Source organism: Alnus glutinosa, chromosome 1, assembly GCF_958979055.1.
Source record: "Alnus glutinosa chromosome 1, dhAlnGlut1.1, whole genome shotgun sequence".
Taxonomy (NCBI): Eukaryota; Viridiplantae; Streptophyta; class Magnoliopsida; order Fagales; family Betulaceae; genus Alnus; species Alnus glutinosa.
In genome coordinates this window covers 1,848,853-1,864,139 of record NC_084886.1, presented here as the reverse complement: position 1 = coordinate 1,864,139, position 15,287 = coordinate 1,848,853, and the positions used below count along the sequence as shown (strand labels likewise).

Here is a 15,287-nt window from a genome sequence, read left to right as displayed (position 1 = left end):
CTTGGTACTCTCAAAGATGATGTGAAATTTATTCATTAGTACCCGTAACATTTCTTTTTATTAATTGTTTTGTTTATCAACAATGAATAAGTTTCGCATTTTTTTAGTATTCATCTTTTTGTAAAAAAATTAGTACTCGTAACATTTCTCTTTGTTTTTTTGTTTTTTGTAAGATGAATATGTAAACTGGTGAGCATGCTATGACCTTCTGCCCTACTTTTTCGCATATTAAAATGGCAAGCTTGGGATGGACGCCAAAAAAAAAAAAAAAACAGAAAGTATCAACTTCAGAATATATCTCACGAGAAGAGAAAAAAACAAAATGACGTAAAAATAATCCACTGTCCATTACTTGGGTTTTGTCTGTCATGATAAGCCCTGAACACAACTGGGTCCAAGTCCGTCACTGTCAAACCCCATGGCAATTCTAGACCAACATCTGGAAGAGAATATGCTTCAAAATTTTACTTGAGATCTGATCTGTTCAATGAAAAGAAGATACACGATATTTTTAAAATTATTAGTAAAATAAGATTCTTTAATGCTCTGGGGCTAGCTAAAATGACTTCCACTATTTTGCTTTAAAAAAAATTGGGGTCGAGCCATATCCGCCGCCAGATTTTTTTAGTTACCTCAAACGCAAAAACTTTTAAACGCATTAAAAACATAATCATGAATAAATGCAAGAGTGCCTTTCGCCATTTAAAGCTTCTTAGCTCAGATCTTCTGTCAAGTGTGTGTCCTCAGCCATTATGATCTCCATGTCCCTGGCGTCTCGCTTCAAAACATTGCCAAGCCTAGCAATGGCCTCTGTCTGCTGTTGTAAGACCTGACCCACAAAAAGACATAGACATCATATGTATTCTAATGATAAAAAACTAAATGAATAGTAATGCCATAAGCACAAGTGACAATTGCTGCTCTAACAGAAAAATATATATGTTTATTAAAAAATAATTCAACAGTCAAAAGAGAAGTGAAGAGCTTTCAAATCGGGTCTACTCTCACCTCCTGCATATCAGCAAGGCTCTGTTCATGTATTTTGGTTGATCCTGGAAGATAAACAGAACCGCCAGCACCAAAGCCATTTGCTTGAACACGAGACAAAGTCAGCAGGTTTTGTACCCTCCTAGAAAGTTCTGCTCCTGATCCTTTCAGCTGAAAACGTGTCTACTTGTCAGTATCATCTCCTGATAACAGCCCGAGAGAAGTAGGATGCATGAATATGAGGGCAAAGGACAAGAAACGTCAACCTGTCTAGTTGTTGCAGCTAACTTTTCGGCCAATTCAGCTTCCCCTTTTGTTAGGGGTAATCGGAAACCCTTACCCTCCATGGCCTCCACAATTCTCATTACCTGTAGGCATACCACATGAGTAGACCAGCACTACACAGAAAAAACTACAAGAATGACCAGAGCGATCCTAGCTTGGGCCATACAACTGATAGCATTTAGACAGTAAAGCAGTTACTCAAGCAAATTAGAAGGAAGTTTTTTCACTCTTGAGCAGACCACCCCCCCCCCCCCCCCCACAAAAAAAAAATAAATAAATAAATTTGAAAAAATAACAGGACTCCAAAAACTTCCCTCTCAGCTATGCATTATCATGATGAGATTAACAATGTCATACCATATAGATTGATATTCTTATGCAATGGATTAAATCATACTACTACACAGTTACCACGGTTTTTCAATCATAGAGCAGAAATTGGCCCCACCCTCAAAAGACGCCTTTGAAGAACTTGCTCTTTCTGTCTCATTCTATCAATCCGAGGAAGGGTGTCAGCTTGAAAATGTCTTTGAAGCTGCAGAGATTGTTCAATATGTAAATTCCAAAACTATACGATGAGAGGGGGGAGGGGGGGAGAGAGAGTACCATCTTCACATTGCTTTGGGTAATTCGTAACCTCTCAGCGTCTGAAACAATGACATCATCTTGGATCTGCAACAAGCAGGAATTCAAACGTTACACTGGCCAGTCCCAAAGTATGACGAATAAAAGAAAGCATAATCGTTTAATGATAAGGTCTCCCAAAACATCCAATTATCCTTGCCACTTTTATTCCTTGAGTGCAACCATAGAAACAACAGCAGCAAAGCAGCTACAACAGCCAATAAACTCTATTCCACAGCCCTGTAACCTTCACTGCATTGCTAAATTTTTTTTCCCTCATCTAAATATATTTCATCTTACCAACAGAGCATATATATACACATACAAATATACAATACATATATATATGGATATATATCCCTGCATTGAGCTCATTATTCCATGCATTGCTGTCAGTTGTGCACAACCGTAACATCTTACTCACCATACCCTGTCACCTGGATATACAAAGTTCCAATCGAAGCATTCATTTCTAACCCTTTTCTTTCTATCATAGCCCTTTATCAAACTCAAAGTCTGCATAAGCTCAACTTATGGATGTGTTCTACTCACCGCCTCAACTTTTTGTACTATAAGGATTAACTGATTAACTGGTTTTATATAACAGATGCTAATTTTTTCGTTCAAAATTATCTAATTACGATCCCTATCATTACTTTGCTATAACTGATACGCAAAGGTTTTTCCTTCTGCATGCAGATTTTTCTGTGAAATCATAATAATAACATAGCTTCCTCTCTCAATTCTTGCTCAACCACTCTATTAGAAATGGCACATAATTTGTTCAAATCTACAAAATATTTTTCTGTGATCCAAATCTACATGCTGCCATCCACAACTATAATATTTTTATAATCCAAAGTTCTAAAAAAATTACTTGTGAATGACTACATTTCATGGTTCAAAATTAACAGATATTACCTTAAGACGCTGTGAAAGATCCTTAAAACCCTGCACAAGCTGAGGCCACAGGCGCTCCCGGTCAGCACTTTCCATACCCTCCAGCTTTCCCATAGCCTCTGCCCACATAATCTAGCAATGCCAACTATTCTTCAAACTTAGCCCAAAAAAATAAATTTGAAACTCAAAATACAAAAGCAAAGAAAGTAAAAGGAAAAAAAGAAGACTCACATCTGATACACCAGCAGGCTTCACTCTAGACCGTGGATCCGTGACGCTGAACAACAAATGCTGCCAAACCAACACAATCATCAAGACATCACAAAAAAAACCTCCAAAACCCTAATTCTCCATTCCTTTGCTCAGAAATGGCACAAAAATTACTTTTCAAAAAAAAAAACAAAAACAAATGGCAGGGAAATTAACTGAAACTATTATTTTGAACGATACATTTTAATTCCACAAACATCTCCAAAACGGCAACAATTTTTCAAAATCTTGCTTTCTTTTATTTTTTAATTTTTCTCAGTCTTCTCAGCAAATAAACAGAGCGAAAAGAAGATAACAGATAAACGAACCTTAAAAGCATATTTAGGGTTTCCAGGCTCGTCCTTGTAAGCGTCAACAATAGCCTAATCAAAAGCACACAGTAGAAAAATCAATTAAGCAAAAGAAAAGATCTAGGGTTAGGTTTTTGAAAAAAGAAGCCCTACTTGAATATCGCGATCGGCGAGAGAGAAAGGAAGAGGGGCCACGGGAGCCATCTGAGTAGTCAATTGCGCGCCGGAGAAAGTACCGGGCTGCGGCGCAGAGAACGGTGTCGTTTGGAAGCCGAACGTGGAGGACGATTGCTGAAACAAAGGACTCTGTTGCTGTTGCTGTTGCTGAGGCTGAGCCGAGAACGGGGTGGCGAAGAGCGAGGACCCATATCCGGTGCCGAAAGACGGCGTCGTTTGAGTCCCGAACGCCGGGGTCGTAGACGGCGTGCCAAACACTGGGTTCGCAGACGGAGTGCCGAATGTCGGTGTCGTAGACGGAGTACCAAACGCTGGAGTCGAAGATGAAGTGCCGAATGCTGACGTTGAAGAGGGAGTGCCGAAGGCGGAGGGGGGAGCTTGAGCTCCGAACATTGTTATTGTTGCTTGGAGAATGAGTGGGAAGAGATAACTTGGAAGGTTTTGGGGGGTTTCCTTAGGTAGAGCGCGCCATTGGAAGGGCTGGTGCTCGACCTTTTTCCTGACCCGGGACACTAGAGGGGTTTTCGCAGTATTTGGGCGCGAGAAGCTGCGGTAATAAGGTCCGTTTGGTTTGCGATTTAAAAAAGTGCGATTTAAAATCACGATTTTAAAATGTGCGATATGAAAAAAGTGATTTTTAAAAACGCAGTTAAGCGTTTGGCAAAATCGCAGTTTAGCATTTAAAATCACAAATTAGCCTTTAAAATTCTGCGTTTTCAAAAAAGTATCATCTTACCTACGATTTGAAAACGCAGAAAATCTGCGTTTTCAAATCGCAATTTTTAAAAACGCAGTTCCCAAACGATTTATGTTCTGAGATTTGGTTTAAAATCGCACTTATTGTCTATGAAATCACAATCCCAAACGCACCCTAAGTAAAACAAAAAAGTAATGATCGAATACCACATAAAGATACAACTTTTCACCACCTTGCTTATGTGGCAAGATGGTCCCCACTACTTTTCTATTTTTTTTTTCTTTAAAAATAAAGAGAAATGATTTTTCACTATCTAAATATACAACTTTTCACCATCTTGTCTATGGGCAAGGTGGTCCCCTACTAACTTTAGAGTTTTTTTATTTTTAAAAAGAGTAATGATTCACTATCACCTAAATATATAACTTTTCACCGACTTGTCTATGTGGTAAGGTGGTCCCTCACCTTAATTTATTTTTAAAAAATTAAAAAACTCAAAAAGTAGTGGGGGATCACCTTGCCACATAGGCAAGGTGATAAAAAGTTGTATATTTGGGTGACATTGAATTATTACTCTTTTAAAAAATAAAATAAAGTGGGGGACCACCTTGCCACATAAATAAGGTGGTGAAAAGTTGTATATTTAGGTAGTGAAGAATCATTTCTCAAAAATAAATTAAGGTAGGGGACCACCCTGCCACATTGGCAAAGTGATAGAAAAATTATATCTTTAGGTGGTGTTCAATAATTACTCAAACAAAGATTTGTCTCCAAGCTAAATCAATAGGCTGAGACCAAGTCTCATTAACTAGACGTGACTAGTTCAAATCCACTGTCTCCACTTTTACGTGAACTTAAACAAACAAAAACAAAAAAAATAAAAACAAAAAACAAAAAAAAAAATTTAAACAAAAATTTGCTCCACTCTCCAAATTTGCATAACAATGTCCACTCTCGGTCCCGTGCCATTTCATGATAATAATTTTATTTTGCTCTGTTTAATGCTTTCCAACTTTCCATGATGCCTGATATATTGATTAGTCATTTAAAATTTTAATTTTAAAGCAACTTTTCTCAATTTTAAGTGCAACGGAAACCGGAAAGCATCCTTTAAACAACATTTTTCTTTAAATTACGAAAAATCACCCTTCAAAACTATCCTACATCTAATTTTTGCTCATCCTTCTTATTAAATGAATAAAAAAAAGTAACGTTATATATCATATTTTTATTAAAAAAAAATGCTAACATGGCATTCTAACCAACCATTGATTCTTTTTTTTTTTTTTGACAATAATTGATTGAAACTGACACGTCATTATTATGAGATAATTGTAAGATCAAAAAAAATTGTAGTATATAGCATTGAGAAATGATATAAATACATCTTCTACACATCTCATTTTTAAATTTACCATTAGATTTATGAGACCCACATTTGGCCTTACAAATTTAATAGTAAATTTGAAACTTGGTTAGTTAGTTGTATAGAAATGTATAGGATATGTACGTGTATCATTTCTCTATAGAATTACTCTTAAAAAAAAAAAAAAAAAAAAAAATGTTACAATGAGGGTCACTCCGGATCTTTATCTCTCATTTTATTTTAATTTATCTTCTAACTCTACTGCTTTCTTTAATTATTTGTTCCTTGAGCCTAAAATTAAAAAAAAATAGTCATTCTCCATAATAAATAATGTGATATAATTTTTTTTTTAAGTAATTATTCGAAATAGAAAAAATGAATTTGTTCTTCAAATTTGGACCAAAAAAAAAATGATTGGCTGTGAACGTTGCCAACAAGTTACATACTAGTTGTTACTAAATACTGTTAGCAAACCTATGGTTATTGTTCGGAATATAACATAAAGTTATTGCGAAAAATATCCCAAAAATTGCAGCATGAAAGCATAGCATCATATTATATAAAATAAAAAATTGCAAGGTTGCACGCGATCATTCAACACATCAAAATTTTAACCATGAAAAATCTAATTTCTAAATATATCAAAGTGACATTCGCTTCATATTTGAGTTCACATTTCTCTTAGAGTTGGGAATCAATGTTAAACAGTTGTTAGTTCAAGTTATTCATATTGACAATAATTATTATATAATAATAACTTATATGGTCCATTCAATGTATTGTAACTGCACTAATACATCAATCATAAGTCTTCTCTTTATGATGAGAATGTAAAATGTCGTATTTTTTCCCTTAATATTTAATCTCTTATACTTATTTAATGTCTAAATGTACTCATTATTCTTATATTTTGATTTATGATGCAAATTGAGGCATTAAATGCAAAACAAAGTTAATTTGGTGATTTTGGACAATTTTGACATCAGTTCGTAATCTGGGCATAACTCTCTCATAAAAGCTCCGATTGAGATGATTCAAGATGCTGTGGAATGCCAAGAAAAAGATATACAACTTTTATGTTTTGCGTTTTGAGAGATACCGAATGAATCAAGGTCTAAATCGGGCTTGAAGTTGACGTTCTGATGTGGATCTGATGCGATTTATTTGCGGAAGTTTTCAAATATGGAAATTTCTTTACTTTGAGCCTTTTCATAATCATCCAATCAATTCCAGCCAAGCCAATCAAATAAATGAAAAGTTAAAGCAAAAGGAAGAAAATGAGAAAAAAGATGCGTGGAGAACCATGGAATTAAATAAGAGATTTGTGGGGACCACATGGAAGAAAACAACATGAAATGAGCATCTCTTTCCATGACAACGCAAATTGATTTTCTCTCCATACTTGGCTGATTTGTGGGGACTTAAACAAGGAAAGAATCGATAAAGCATATGGCAACAAAAGTTCCCATTGAAATCATCACCTTCCTAGTTATTCTAACCTTTATTTTATGTTTAATATTTTCCTTAATTAGTAGATTTGTGTATTGTTATTTTATGATAGTATTTACAATATCTTTCTTCAGGAAATTTCCTAGGTTTCTAGCATATGGGATGAAACATGTATAAAAGGGGGGAACCATGACAGACACCACACACCTTCTACCTTACATCTTCTATCTTCTTCCATCTTCTATCTTCCATCTTCTCCCCTCTTCTCTAAACTTTGGTCGAAGGAAACGGAAGCCTCGGAATCAATAAAACAGTGAGATTTAATTTATTTTCATTGTTCGATTTATGCTTTGAGTATTAGATGTTCTTCTATACTTATTTTTATGATTGTCTCGTTTAACAACTAAAATTTAATGATTTGACTGAGTTTCTACGCTGGCGATCATTAAATCCTAGGAGGCCAACTAGTTTATTTAATGATTTGACTGAGTTTCTGCGCTGGCGATCATTAAATCCTAAGAAGCCCACTAGTAGTCAACTAGTTTATTTAATGGTTTGACTGAGTTTCTGCGCTGGCGATCATTAAATCCTAGGAAGTCTGCTAGTTTGTTATTCGTTGCAATCTATTGCTGGGCTGGACATCAAATCCGTAATTGTTTGATCCCTCCAATCTATGAAGCAACTAAGATTTAATGATTTGCTGCTTCTCAGTGATTATTAAATCTTAGGAATAATATTTGACGAAATTAAATGCAACCGCTTGTGCTTGTGTTGTTTCGCTTCATCGATCTCTCTAATTCTTAAAGCTGCTACTAGATTAAACCTATAACGCTTGTCTTAGGTTGTTTAGTAGTTAAGGTTAATTAGAGCGCTTGTTTTCTAATTAACTACGACTAAGGAGAGATAGGAAAACAGTTCCAACGGTGAATATTCAAGTATGAATTGATATATATTTGCATCGATGATCAGTTGCCAGATTCCGACGGTGGAAGTTGATTAAGACCAATGTTTGTTATTTTCCTTTATATTTTTATTTTACTTATTATTTTTATTGTCATACTCAAAACCTCCCCCCAATCCTTGATCACTTAGCGTAAAACTCGACTAATCACTCTCCGTGGGATCGACCCTTACTTGCACTACTACATTTACATTTTTAGAAGTAAGGTTTTATTTTTGGGTGCTCGCGACAGCACGCCACTTCACATGATCAAAATAGATCATCACGATTGATAAGTTATAATCTTATCAAAGGAAACGCTCAATTTAATTACGGACTATGAACAACTTATGTAAATCATATTCGACATAACTTAAAGATTACATGTATATATACAAAATAATATGTACATGTAAAATAACGTGCCCAATGTTCTCTTATAATTCAGAAAATAATCAGCTTTATTTAATAAACTAAAATGTTATAAGAAATGTATTGACTTTTAAGGCAACAACCTTAATATAATTTGATGTTTAATGAACTATTCAATTATGGGATCTGAATTCCGGATATTTGTTTCATCTTAATTGGAACCTATATTTAACAAAAAGTGTGGTTATTATGGAATAGGATCCGATGAGCTACTTTTAAGAAAATTTAGTTTGTACATCATGCCACGTGATGAATATGTTGACACGTTATTTAAAAATTTTAAATAATGTGACATTGTATACATAGTTAAATAAAACAAAATAAAATATTGATCGTGAAAATAACCATCTCTATTTCAAGTTAAATAAATAAGTAATGATTCTTGCACAATTCTAACTAATTTTTTTTTGTATGATCAATCATTGGATTTGTTTTTCTACATGTGGGCCATAAATATTCAATGGTTGATCTTAAAAAAAGTTGTAAGAATTATGTAAAAAACATTACTCTAAATAAAAAAGATAATTGTCCAGTTATTACATGGACACTGCAAACTTATATATAAAATAGACTTACACATTCTAAATTAAATCAGCTAATCAAATCTCAATCCAATCCAATCCATCCTCCTACTTTTCATTAAAAATCATTATCTCAATTGCTCCCACCTTTACCTTTTTTCTTTTTTTTTTTTTGAGTAATTCTACATGTCATATAAATGTTTATTAAGTGTCCATTAAATAACGAGGTGGCATTAAAATCACAATTTGATCAAATTCACTATTTGATCTATCACACACCCAATAGTAATTTTAAAAGCCACCTCATTATTTGATGGGCATTTATATGACATATAGAATTACTCATTTTTTTCTAGTCATGTATAAACCTCTCTCCCAATTCTAAAATTCATACCATTTAGTGCATAAACTGCCGCCCCCACCCGAAGAGAGAAAGAAAAAAGATATTGGCTAATAACTTGCTTCAATTTGTTAATGTATTTTAGAATATATATATATAATTATTTTTTTTCAAAAAATGCTCGAATGTAACATTAAGGTAAAAGTAGTTTGAAGTGTTTTGTGTTTATTATTGTTTTTATTTTGAAAAGATAAAACCAAAAAAAAAAAAAAAAAAAAAGAAAAAGAAAAAATTTTGTCGAACGAAGCTTTTAGGTTTTTATTTTTTATTATAGAATTGAATGAGGGTGGACTAGAGAATTGCATTACACCACTAATAAGCATTTGGGGACGTGCATAAACCCCATTCTACATCCGGATGATCCAATTGATTATATTTGATTCTTGATTCACTTGGGAACATACAAATTCTACATTGGCCGACTTGAGCAGCTGACTTCTTTAATGCGGTAAAGCAAGGAATTCCTTGCTTTTTCTACATACTAGGGGCATATTTAGCTCTAACTCCCCAAGAAGAACGGTGAAGAGTAAAAATTATAAGCAATATATACGTAAATCAGGTTTTTATTCTTCATGAAACACTCTTGCACCCAAGAATAAGCCTACCAGATAAAACCTATTTAACAATAGGCATAAGAAACGTTTTGAAAAGTTGGAATCCACAAACAGAATACATATAAAGATACATTCAAGACTCCTGAGAAGATCCTCAATTTCCGAAGAGAGCTTCTAGGCCTTGATTGTCACACTGCACAAGCACAAACCAGACGGCTTTATATCAGAAGTCTGCCACTCTGAGCCAGGGGATGCATTTGGGTCATACAACAGAGTTTGGTAACCGGGTTCATCCCGCAGTGAGAAGAGCAATAATTTTTCGTCCAGTATTCCAAATCGAAAGCCGATACACGAGCTCCCTGTCAATGGAACTGGTACCATCTTCCACGAATTGTCATCTGGAGTGAATATTGCCAGTTTCCGCTGGTTCTTCCACTCCATACAAAAGAGGTTCTTTCCCAGCACAGCATGAGCAGTGACCATGACACAACCATTCTTCATTTCACACCAGGTGCGCCTCTCAGTGTTGTACACATCAACAAACCTAGAGTTTCCAATTGTGAAGCTAGATCTTCCACCCATGACATACAGCTTTCCCTCAAACCCACAGGCAAAGCAACCCGACCTTGGGCGGCGAAGACTTTCTATAAGGGTCCATTTGTCAGTATCGGGGTCGTACACCTCCACACTAGATAGATTGTCGCCATCCATACCATAGCCTCCAGCTGCATAAACCATACCATTAACCTCTGCACATGCAAAGTCATACCGAGCCACATTCATCTTTGCTGATTTACTCCAACTGCAATTACAAAGAATATGTCACAAAGCTAGCACAACAGATGGTAAAAACAAAAAGAAAAGAGTCTCTCTAAAAGGTCACCATTTGAGTCCCTTATCAAAAACCAAAGAACTTTTATGGAAGTTGATATTTGTGGCTCAGATGCTAAAAACCCAATTCCAGGCTAAAACTAAATGGAGAAGCCACCAATCAACACAAGTAAGCTGCAACTTGGTAAAATGCAACACAAACTGCTTAATAAAACAACCTGACCTTAAGTTGTTGATTTGCTCCCACCCTGCTTCATGGGTTGAAAAAGCAAACCACCCAGAGTCATTAGTCAAAACCAAATCTCAATTGAAGTTGATTGATTTGGTTCCGTAACACTTTATTATGGGTGGAAAAGATAGAACCAACAATGATTAGTTCCATTCTAGATTGAAACTCAAGCAAATGGACCTGAACCATGTTGAAGTTGTATACCCAAAAAAACAAGCTCTCAATTTGGAACAGAATATTGCAGAGGGGTGTCTATGGTATGCACACTTCTTGCTGCTGTCTTGCAAGAAAGATGGAGCTAATTCAAAACAGTCATTTGTGGACAGAATTAGTCCGGCATTTTCTAGAGGGCAATGTTATCTCATTAAACGTAATAAACGTTTTTGTGGACAAAGCACGGACCTCTGTAGCGAATTCCAAGGTGATGTAATCCCGCATCTAATTCAAGGGAAGTTCTTGATGTTGGAAGGCAGAAATATTATTAAACATTTTTTCATCTGATAAACTGATTCAGAACCAATATTTGTTGTAATTAGTACAGCTGATCAGTGGGTCAAACAGTCCAAATATGCTATTTCTTTCAAACAAAATCACCAGCTTTTAAATGAAGGGGCATGATCTACAAGACTTCAAAAACTGAGCCCAAAGACTCCCTACAGAAATTAAGTTTCCTAACCAGAAAAAGGTTGCAAAATAAGCATGAATATACAAATCACACAAAACCTTCAGTTGAGTTTGACAATTGATCTGACTCTATAGCCCTAACCAGTTTAAATAGGTCAATCCTGTAAAAAGCAATAGAGTCTCAAGCCTTCAAAGAAAATGCAACAAAAACAAACCTGTCGAGGCAGGAATCATATTGGTAAACATCTGCAGAGGCAGAGCCAATCCCATCAATCATGGAATAGCCACCCATGACAAGAAGCTTTCCATTAAGAACAACCACCCCAAACCCAGCTTGCACTGGACCAGGCATTGTTGGAAGAAGCCTGTGTTTATGTCCCAAACAATCCAGAACCTCCCAGTGGCTTTCCTTCCCTTCAGCATCCATAGTCAAGACATAGAGCCATTCCTCTAGCACCCCAGCTAATTTCCGCACAGTGATGAATTCTTTGCTTTGAATAAATGACCTCCACCTTTTGCAGACACCTCCCATAGCTGGGAAGTTGGAACGAGGAACAAGTGCAAGGCAATACTTTGCTACATCATCAGGCAGCCCAGCTAGAATGGGGCTGTCAAGATCATAAGCAACCTGAGAAGAGAAACAAGGATTGCTTTTCGAACAAGCCGGTACATTTTGCTTGACTGAATTGGAGAAACACATATTCGGTTCTGTTAATCTCTTCTTTCCACTCACAAACCCCAGCATTGACTGAACTGAGAAGCGAAAGATATGAATGATTCTCGTTTTTTTGTCAACTTTTTCACCCAAAGATTGTAAAATATGATTGAAAGACAGAATTTTAATTAAAGAAATTCATGATATCCTTCACCAATAGGGATTCTACAAGACCAAGGCATAAAAGAGGTTGCAGAACGAATCACTTGAGCTGTAAATGCCGAGGATTTTCTATGTTTCGTCCAGTCTGATTCAAATTCCATACCAAAAGCTTTGCTCTTACTGTAGTTTCTTTCTGTTCTCCTATGCAGAATATTATTGAAGCCAACGTTGTCCCTTCCTCCACACATTGCCCAAATATCTACGTATCATACAACAACGTTATCTCACCTTAGCCTTTAGAATGGAAATGTAAAAGAACCAATATTTCTCCACAAATTCAAACAGCTAAAGAAGACAAAAAAACTCATACCAGTCAAGGCCATAAAAACCAGCAAGTCTTAACCCCCTGTAACTTCCATTTGATTCAATTCAAGGATAATCTGAGCCTATAAGAGCAAGTAAAGTCAATTCGAATAATACCAAAAACTTGCTCAGTTAAAAAAAAAAATATATCTAAAAAACTTAAATTTAACAGCGTAAAATACAATGCCACAAAAAGGTTATAATTGATATTCTACTCACAAATTCAATAGAAGAATACATAATTCTCATTTGTTATGACTATCAATTTCAAAACACAGAGCCTACAAGGGCCTATTAGCCGCTTGTATAGACTAAAAACCAAAAAGTAAACCAGTTTTTCTCTAACTTCCTGTGCTAAATTCTCTACATCACGTTTCATGACCGAAAACAAAAAGTCATTAATTTATTTAAAGTGATAGACAAATGAAATGGACACAAATAAACAATCCAAAGACCTTATTATATTCCTCTTATTACTAAACGCGTAAACCCAAGGACCACTCACCCACCCACCGATAACAAAAAATGCTTATGGAAACACAAAGATGAAAGATCTACACAACTTAGCGCTGGGGATGCTATCACCGATTGGTCAATTACTGCTTTTCAATTGAAACAAAAAACAACCCAGATCAGATCTAATATCCTCGCCCAGAAATTACAAAACAAAAGCTTAAATAACCAGATCTGAAGCCAATCAACTGCTTAGGGAACGACAAAAATGAAAACTTGAGGAACTAACTTAAGCTAACAGAACAAGATTGACTGTGCGAAGTAAAGGATGAAATAGAAGATACAAATAGAGGAAGTGAAAGCTAAGAGCTCAAAAATTGAAATCCATCCCAGCCCCCCAAGAAAGCGAGGCAGTGCAGAAGATAAAGAAAAGAACAGAAAAAATCGTGTATGTTTTTACGCATGTATCCAAATCTAAACTAATGGGAGCTAAAACAGCAAACATGAGAGCGTTTATATTTATATCGTATTCGACATTGAGAGCAAGACACAACCATCAAATTTATTCAAAAACGAAAAAAAAAAAACAAACACATTTTTGACAACCCAATACAAAAACTACAACCTCGTAATAAGTTCTAGTCAGCACAACTAGTATAAGCGAGAAACAAGCAAACAGATAAAACATTCGATAAAATGCTGCAACGCCGAGTAAATCGATCTAATGAAGACCAAAAAAAAAAGAGCAGAGAAGAAGCATCTGAATTAGGTGAGCAAATGTTGGTGGATCTGAAATCAGAATTTGGAAACAAAAATCAGCTTGAGAGAGAGAGAGGAAAAGGGTAATCGAAAATGTTACCTGGAGAGCAGTAAATTATCCAAGGGAATTAGGAGGACATACGAGTTGGTGACTAGCGAGGCAGCGAAAGATAGAATTTATAGAACCCAAAATAGCAAGGAAGATAAAAGCGACAGCCGCGACCACGTCAGAAAGCAATGAGATATGCGCCCAACCAGAAAGGAAAAAGACCACACGCTCCTATGTGTTCCCTATGTAAAGGAATACTAGCATTAACTTATCTTAATATTTTTCTCTGAGTCAATTTAGTTAGAACAAATTGGGATAAGATTGAGTTTGGCTAATCAGATCGACACACTTGGCTATGTCTTCCTGGTCTGAACCGCACGAATTTACTATATCAGGAATTATGATTCCTTTGAGGTCAATCTACTTGGCGAGCCTTAAGGGAAGTGATTAATAGTTTTGATTAACATAATTGGGATACAAGATTTTTTTTTTTTGTTAAAAACTAAGATATTAATAGAGGCTATAGAGCATGTGCGGTGTTCCTTTTACAAATAAATAAATAAAATAAAAAATAAAAAACCGTCTTTTTTTAAAAAAAACACTTCAAATCACTTGCAAAAGTTTCTTTATAGATTTCTTAAACATTAGGTATGCTACCATGCTGCTCAATGTATAAAAAAATTTTATTATTTTAATAAAAAATATTTATTTCTTCTATTTCTTTCTTTTTTTTCTTTGCCTTCCATTGAGAGTGCATTGAGATTATGTAAAAAAAAAAAAAAATTTGGGGAAAGTAAAGAACTTATATTTTGTAAATAAATAATATCTAATTGGTATAGAAAAATATAAAATAATCTATTATACGGTCTATTTAAATAAGGAAAAATAATAATTTAATTTCTTAAAAAAAAAAAAAAAAAACTGACGTGAGTGATCCACGAAGAAGCGTGGGATTTGTACTGTTTTTTCGCATACATGCAATTCTTTTATTTCACGCAATGGTGAACAATTATCCAATATTGGCAAGAGATTATACACAATTAGAGAATATTTTGTAGGCTTTCTGAAGTGGACTTTTGGGAGCGGTGGTTGAACACATCTACACAATGTACTTAGTTGTCAACGAGATAATCTATGGATGATTGAAAATCATTTTCCAGAGTCATTTTCTTTCTAAAAAAAAAAAAAAAAAAAAAAAGGGCCTCATCTAATTAATCACGAGCTCTCATTAATTTGATTTTCCTTTTCGCTTTTATTGTACACATTTATG

At 35.0% G+C, this 15,287-nt stretch overlaps 2 protein-coding genes across 2 annotated transcripts; both read right to left on the bottom strand.

Moving 5' to 3' along the window:
- Nucleotides 1–323: 323 nt before the first annotated feature.
- On the bottom strand, nt 324–4,050 carry LOC133858383 (nuclear pore complex protein NUP54). The gene is made up of 9 exons (XM_062293843.1): nt 3,510–4,050; nt 3,375–3,428; nt 3,028–3,087; nt 2,818–2,928; nt 1,879–1,944; nt 1,721–1,807; nt 1,254–1,355; nt 1,009–1,158; nt 324–829 (listed from the first exon to the last, which is right to left on the bottom strand). Exons 1-9 carry the CDS (start codon nt 3,924–3,926, stop codon nt 713–715), a joined length of 1,164 nt encoding a protein of 387 aa, XP_062149827.1. The 5' UTR covers nt 3,927–4,050; the 3' UTR covers nt 324–712.
- A 5,835-nt stretch (nt 4,051–9,885) lies between these two features.
- Nucleotides 9,886–14,187, bottom strand: LOC133864798 (F-box/kelch-repeat protein At1g67480). Its single transcript, XM_062301217.1, has 4 exons — nt 14,069–14,187; nt 12,764–12,839; nt 11,792–12,652; nt 9,886–10,694 (listed from the first exon to the last, which is right to left on the bottom strand). Exons 3-4 carry the CDS (start codon nt 12,319–12,321, stop codon nt 10,067–10,069), a joined length of 1,158 nt encoding a protein of 385 aa, XP_062157201.1. The 5' UTR covers nt 12,322–12,652; nt 12,764–12,839; nt 14,069–14,187; the 3' UTR covers nt 9,886–10,066.
- Between the last annotated feature and the right edge of the window lie 1,100 nt (nt 14,188–15,287).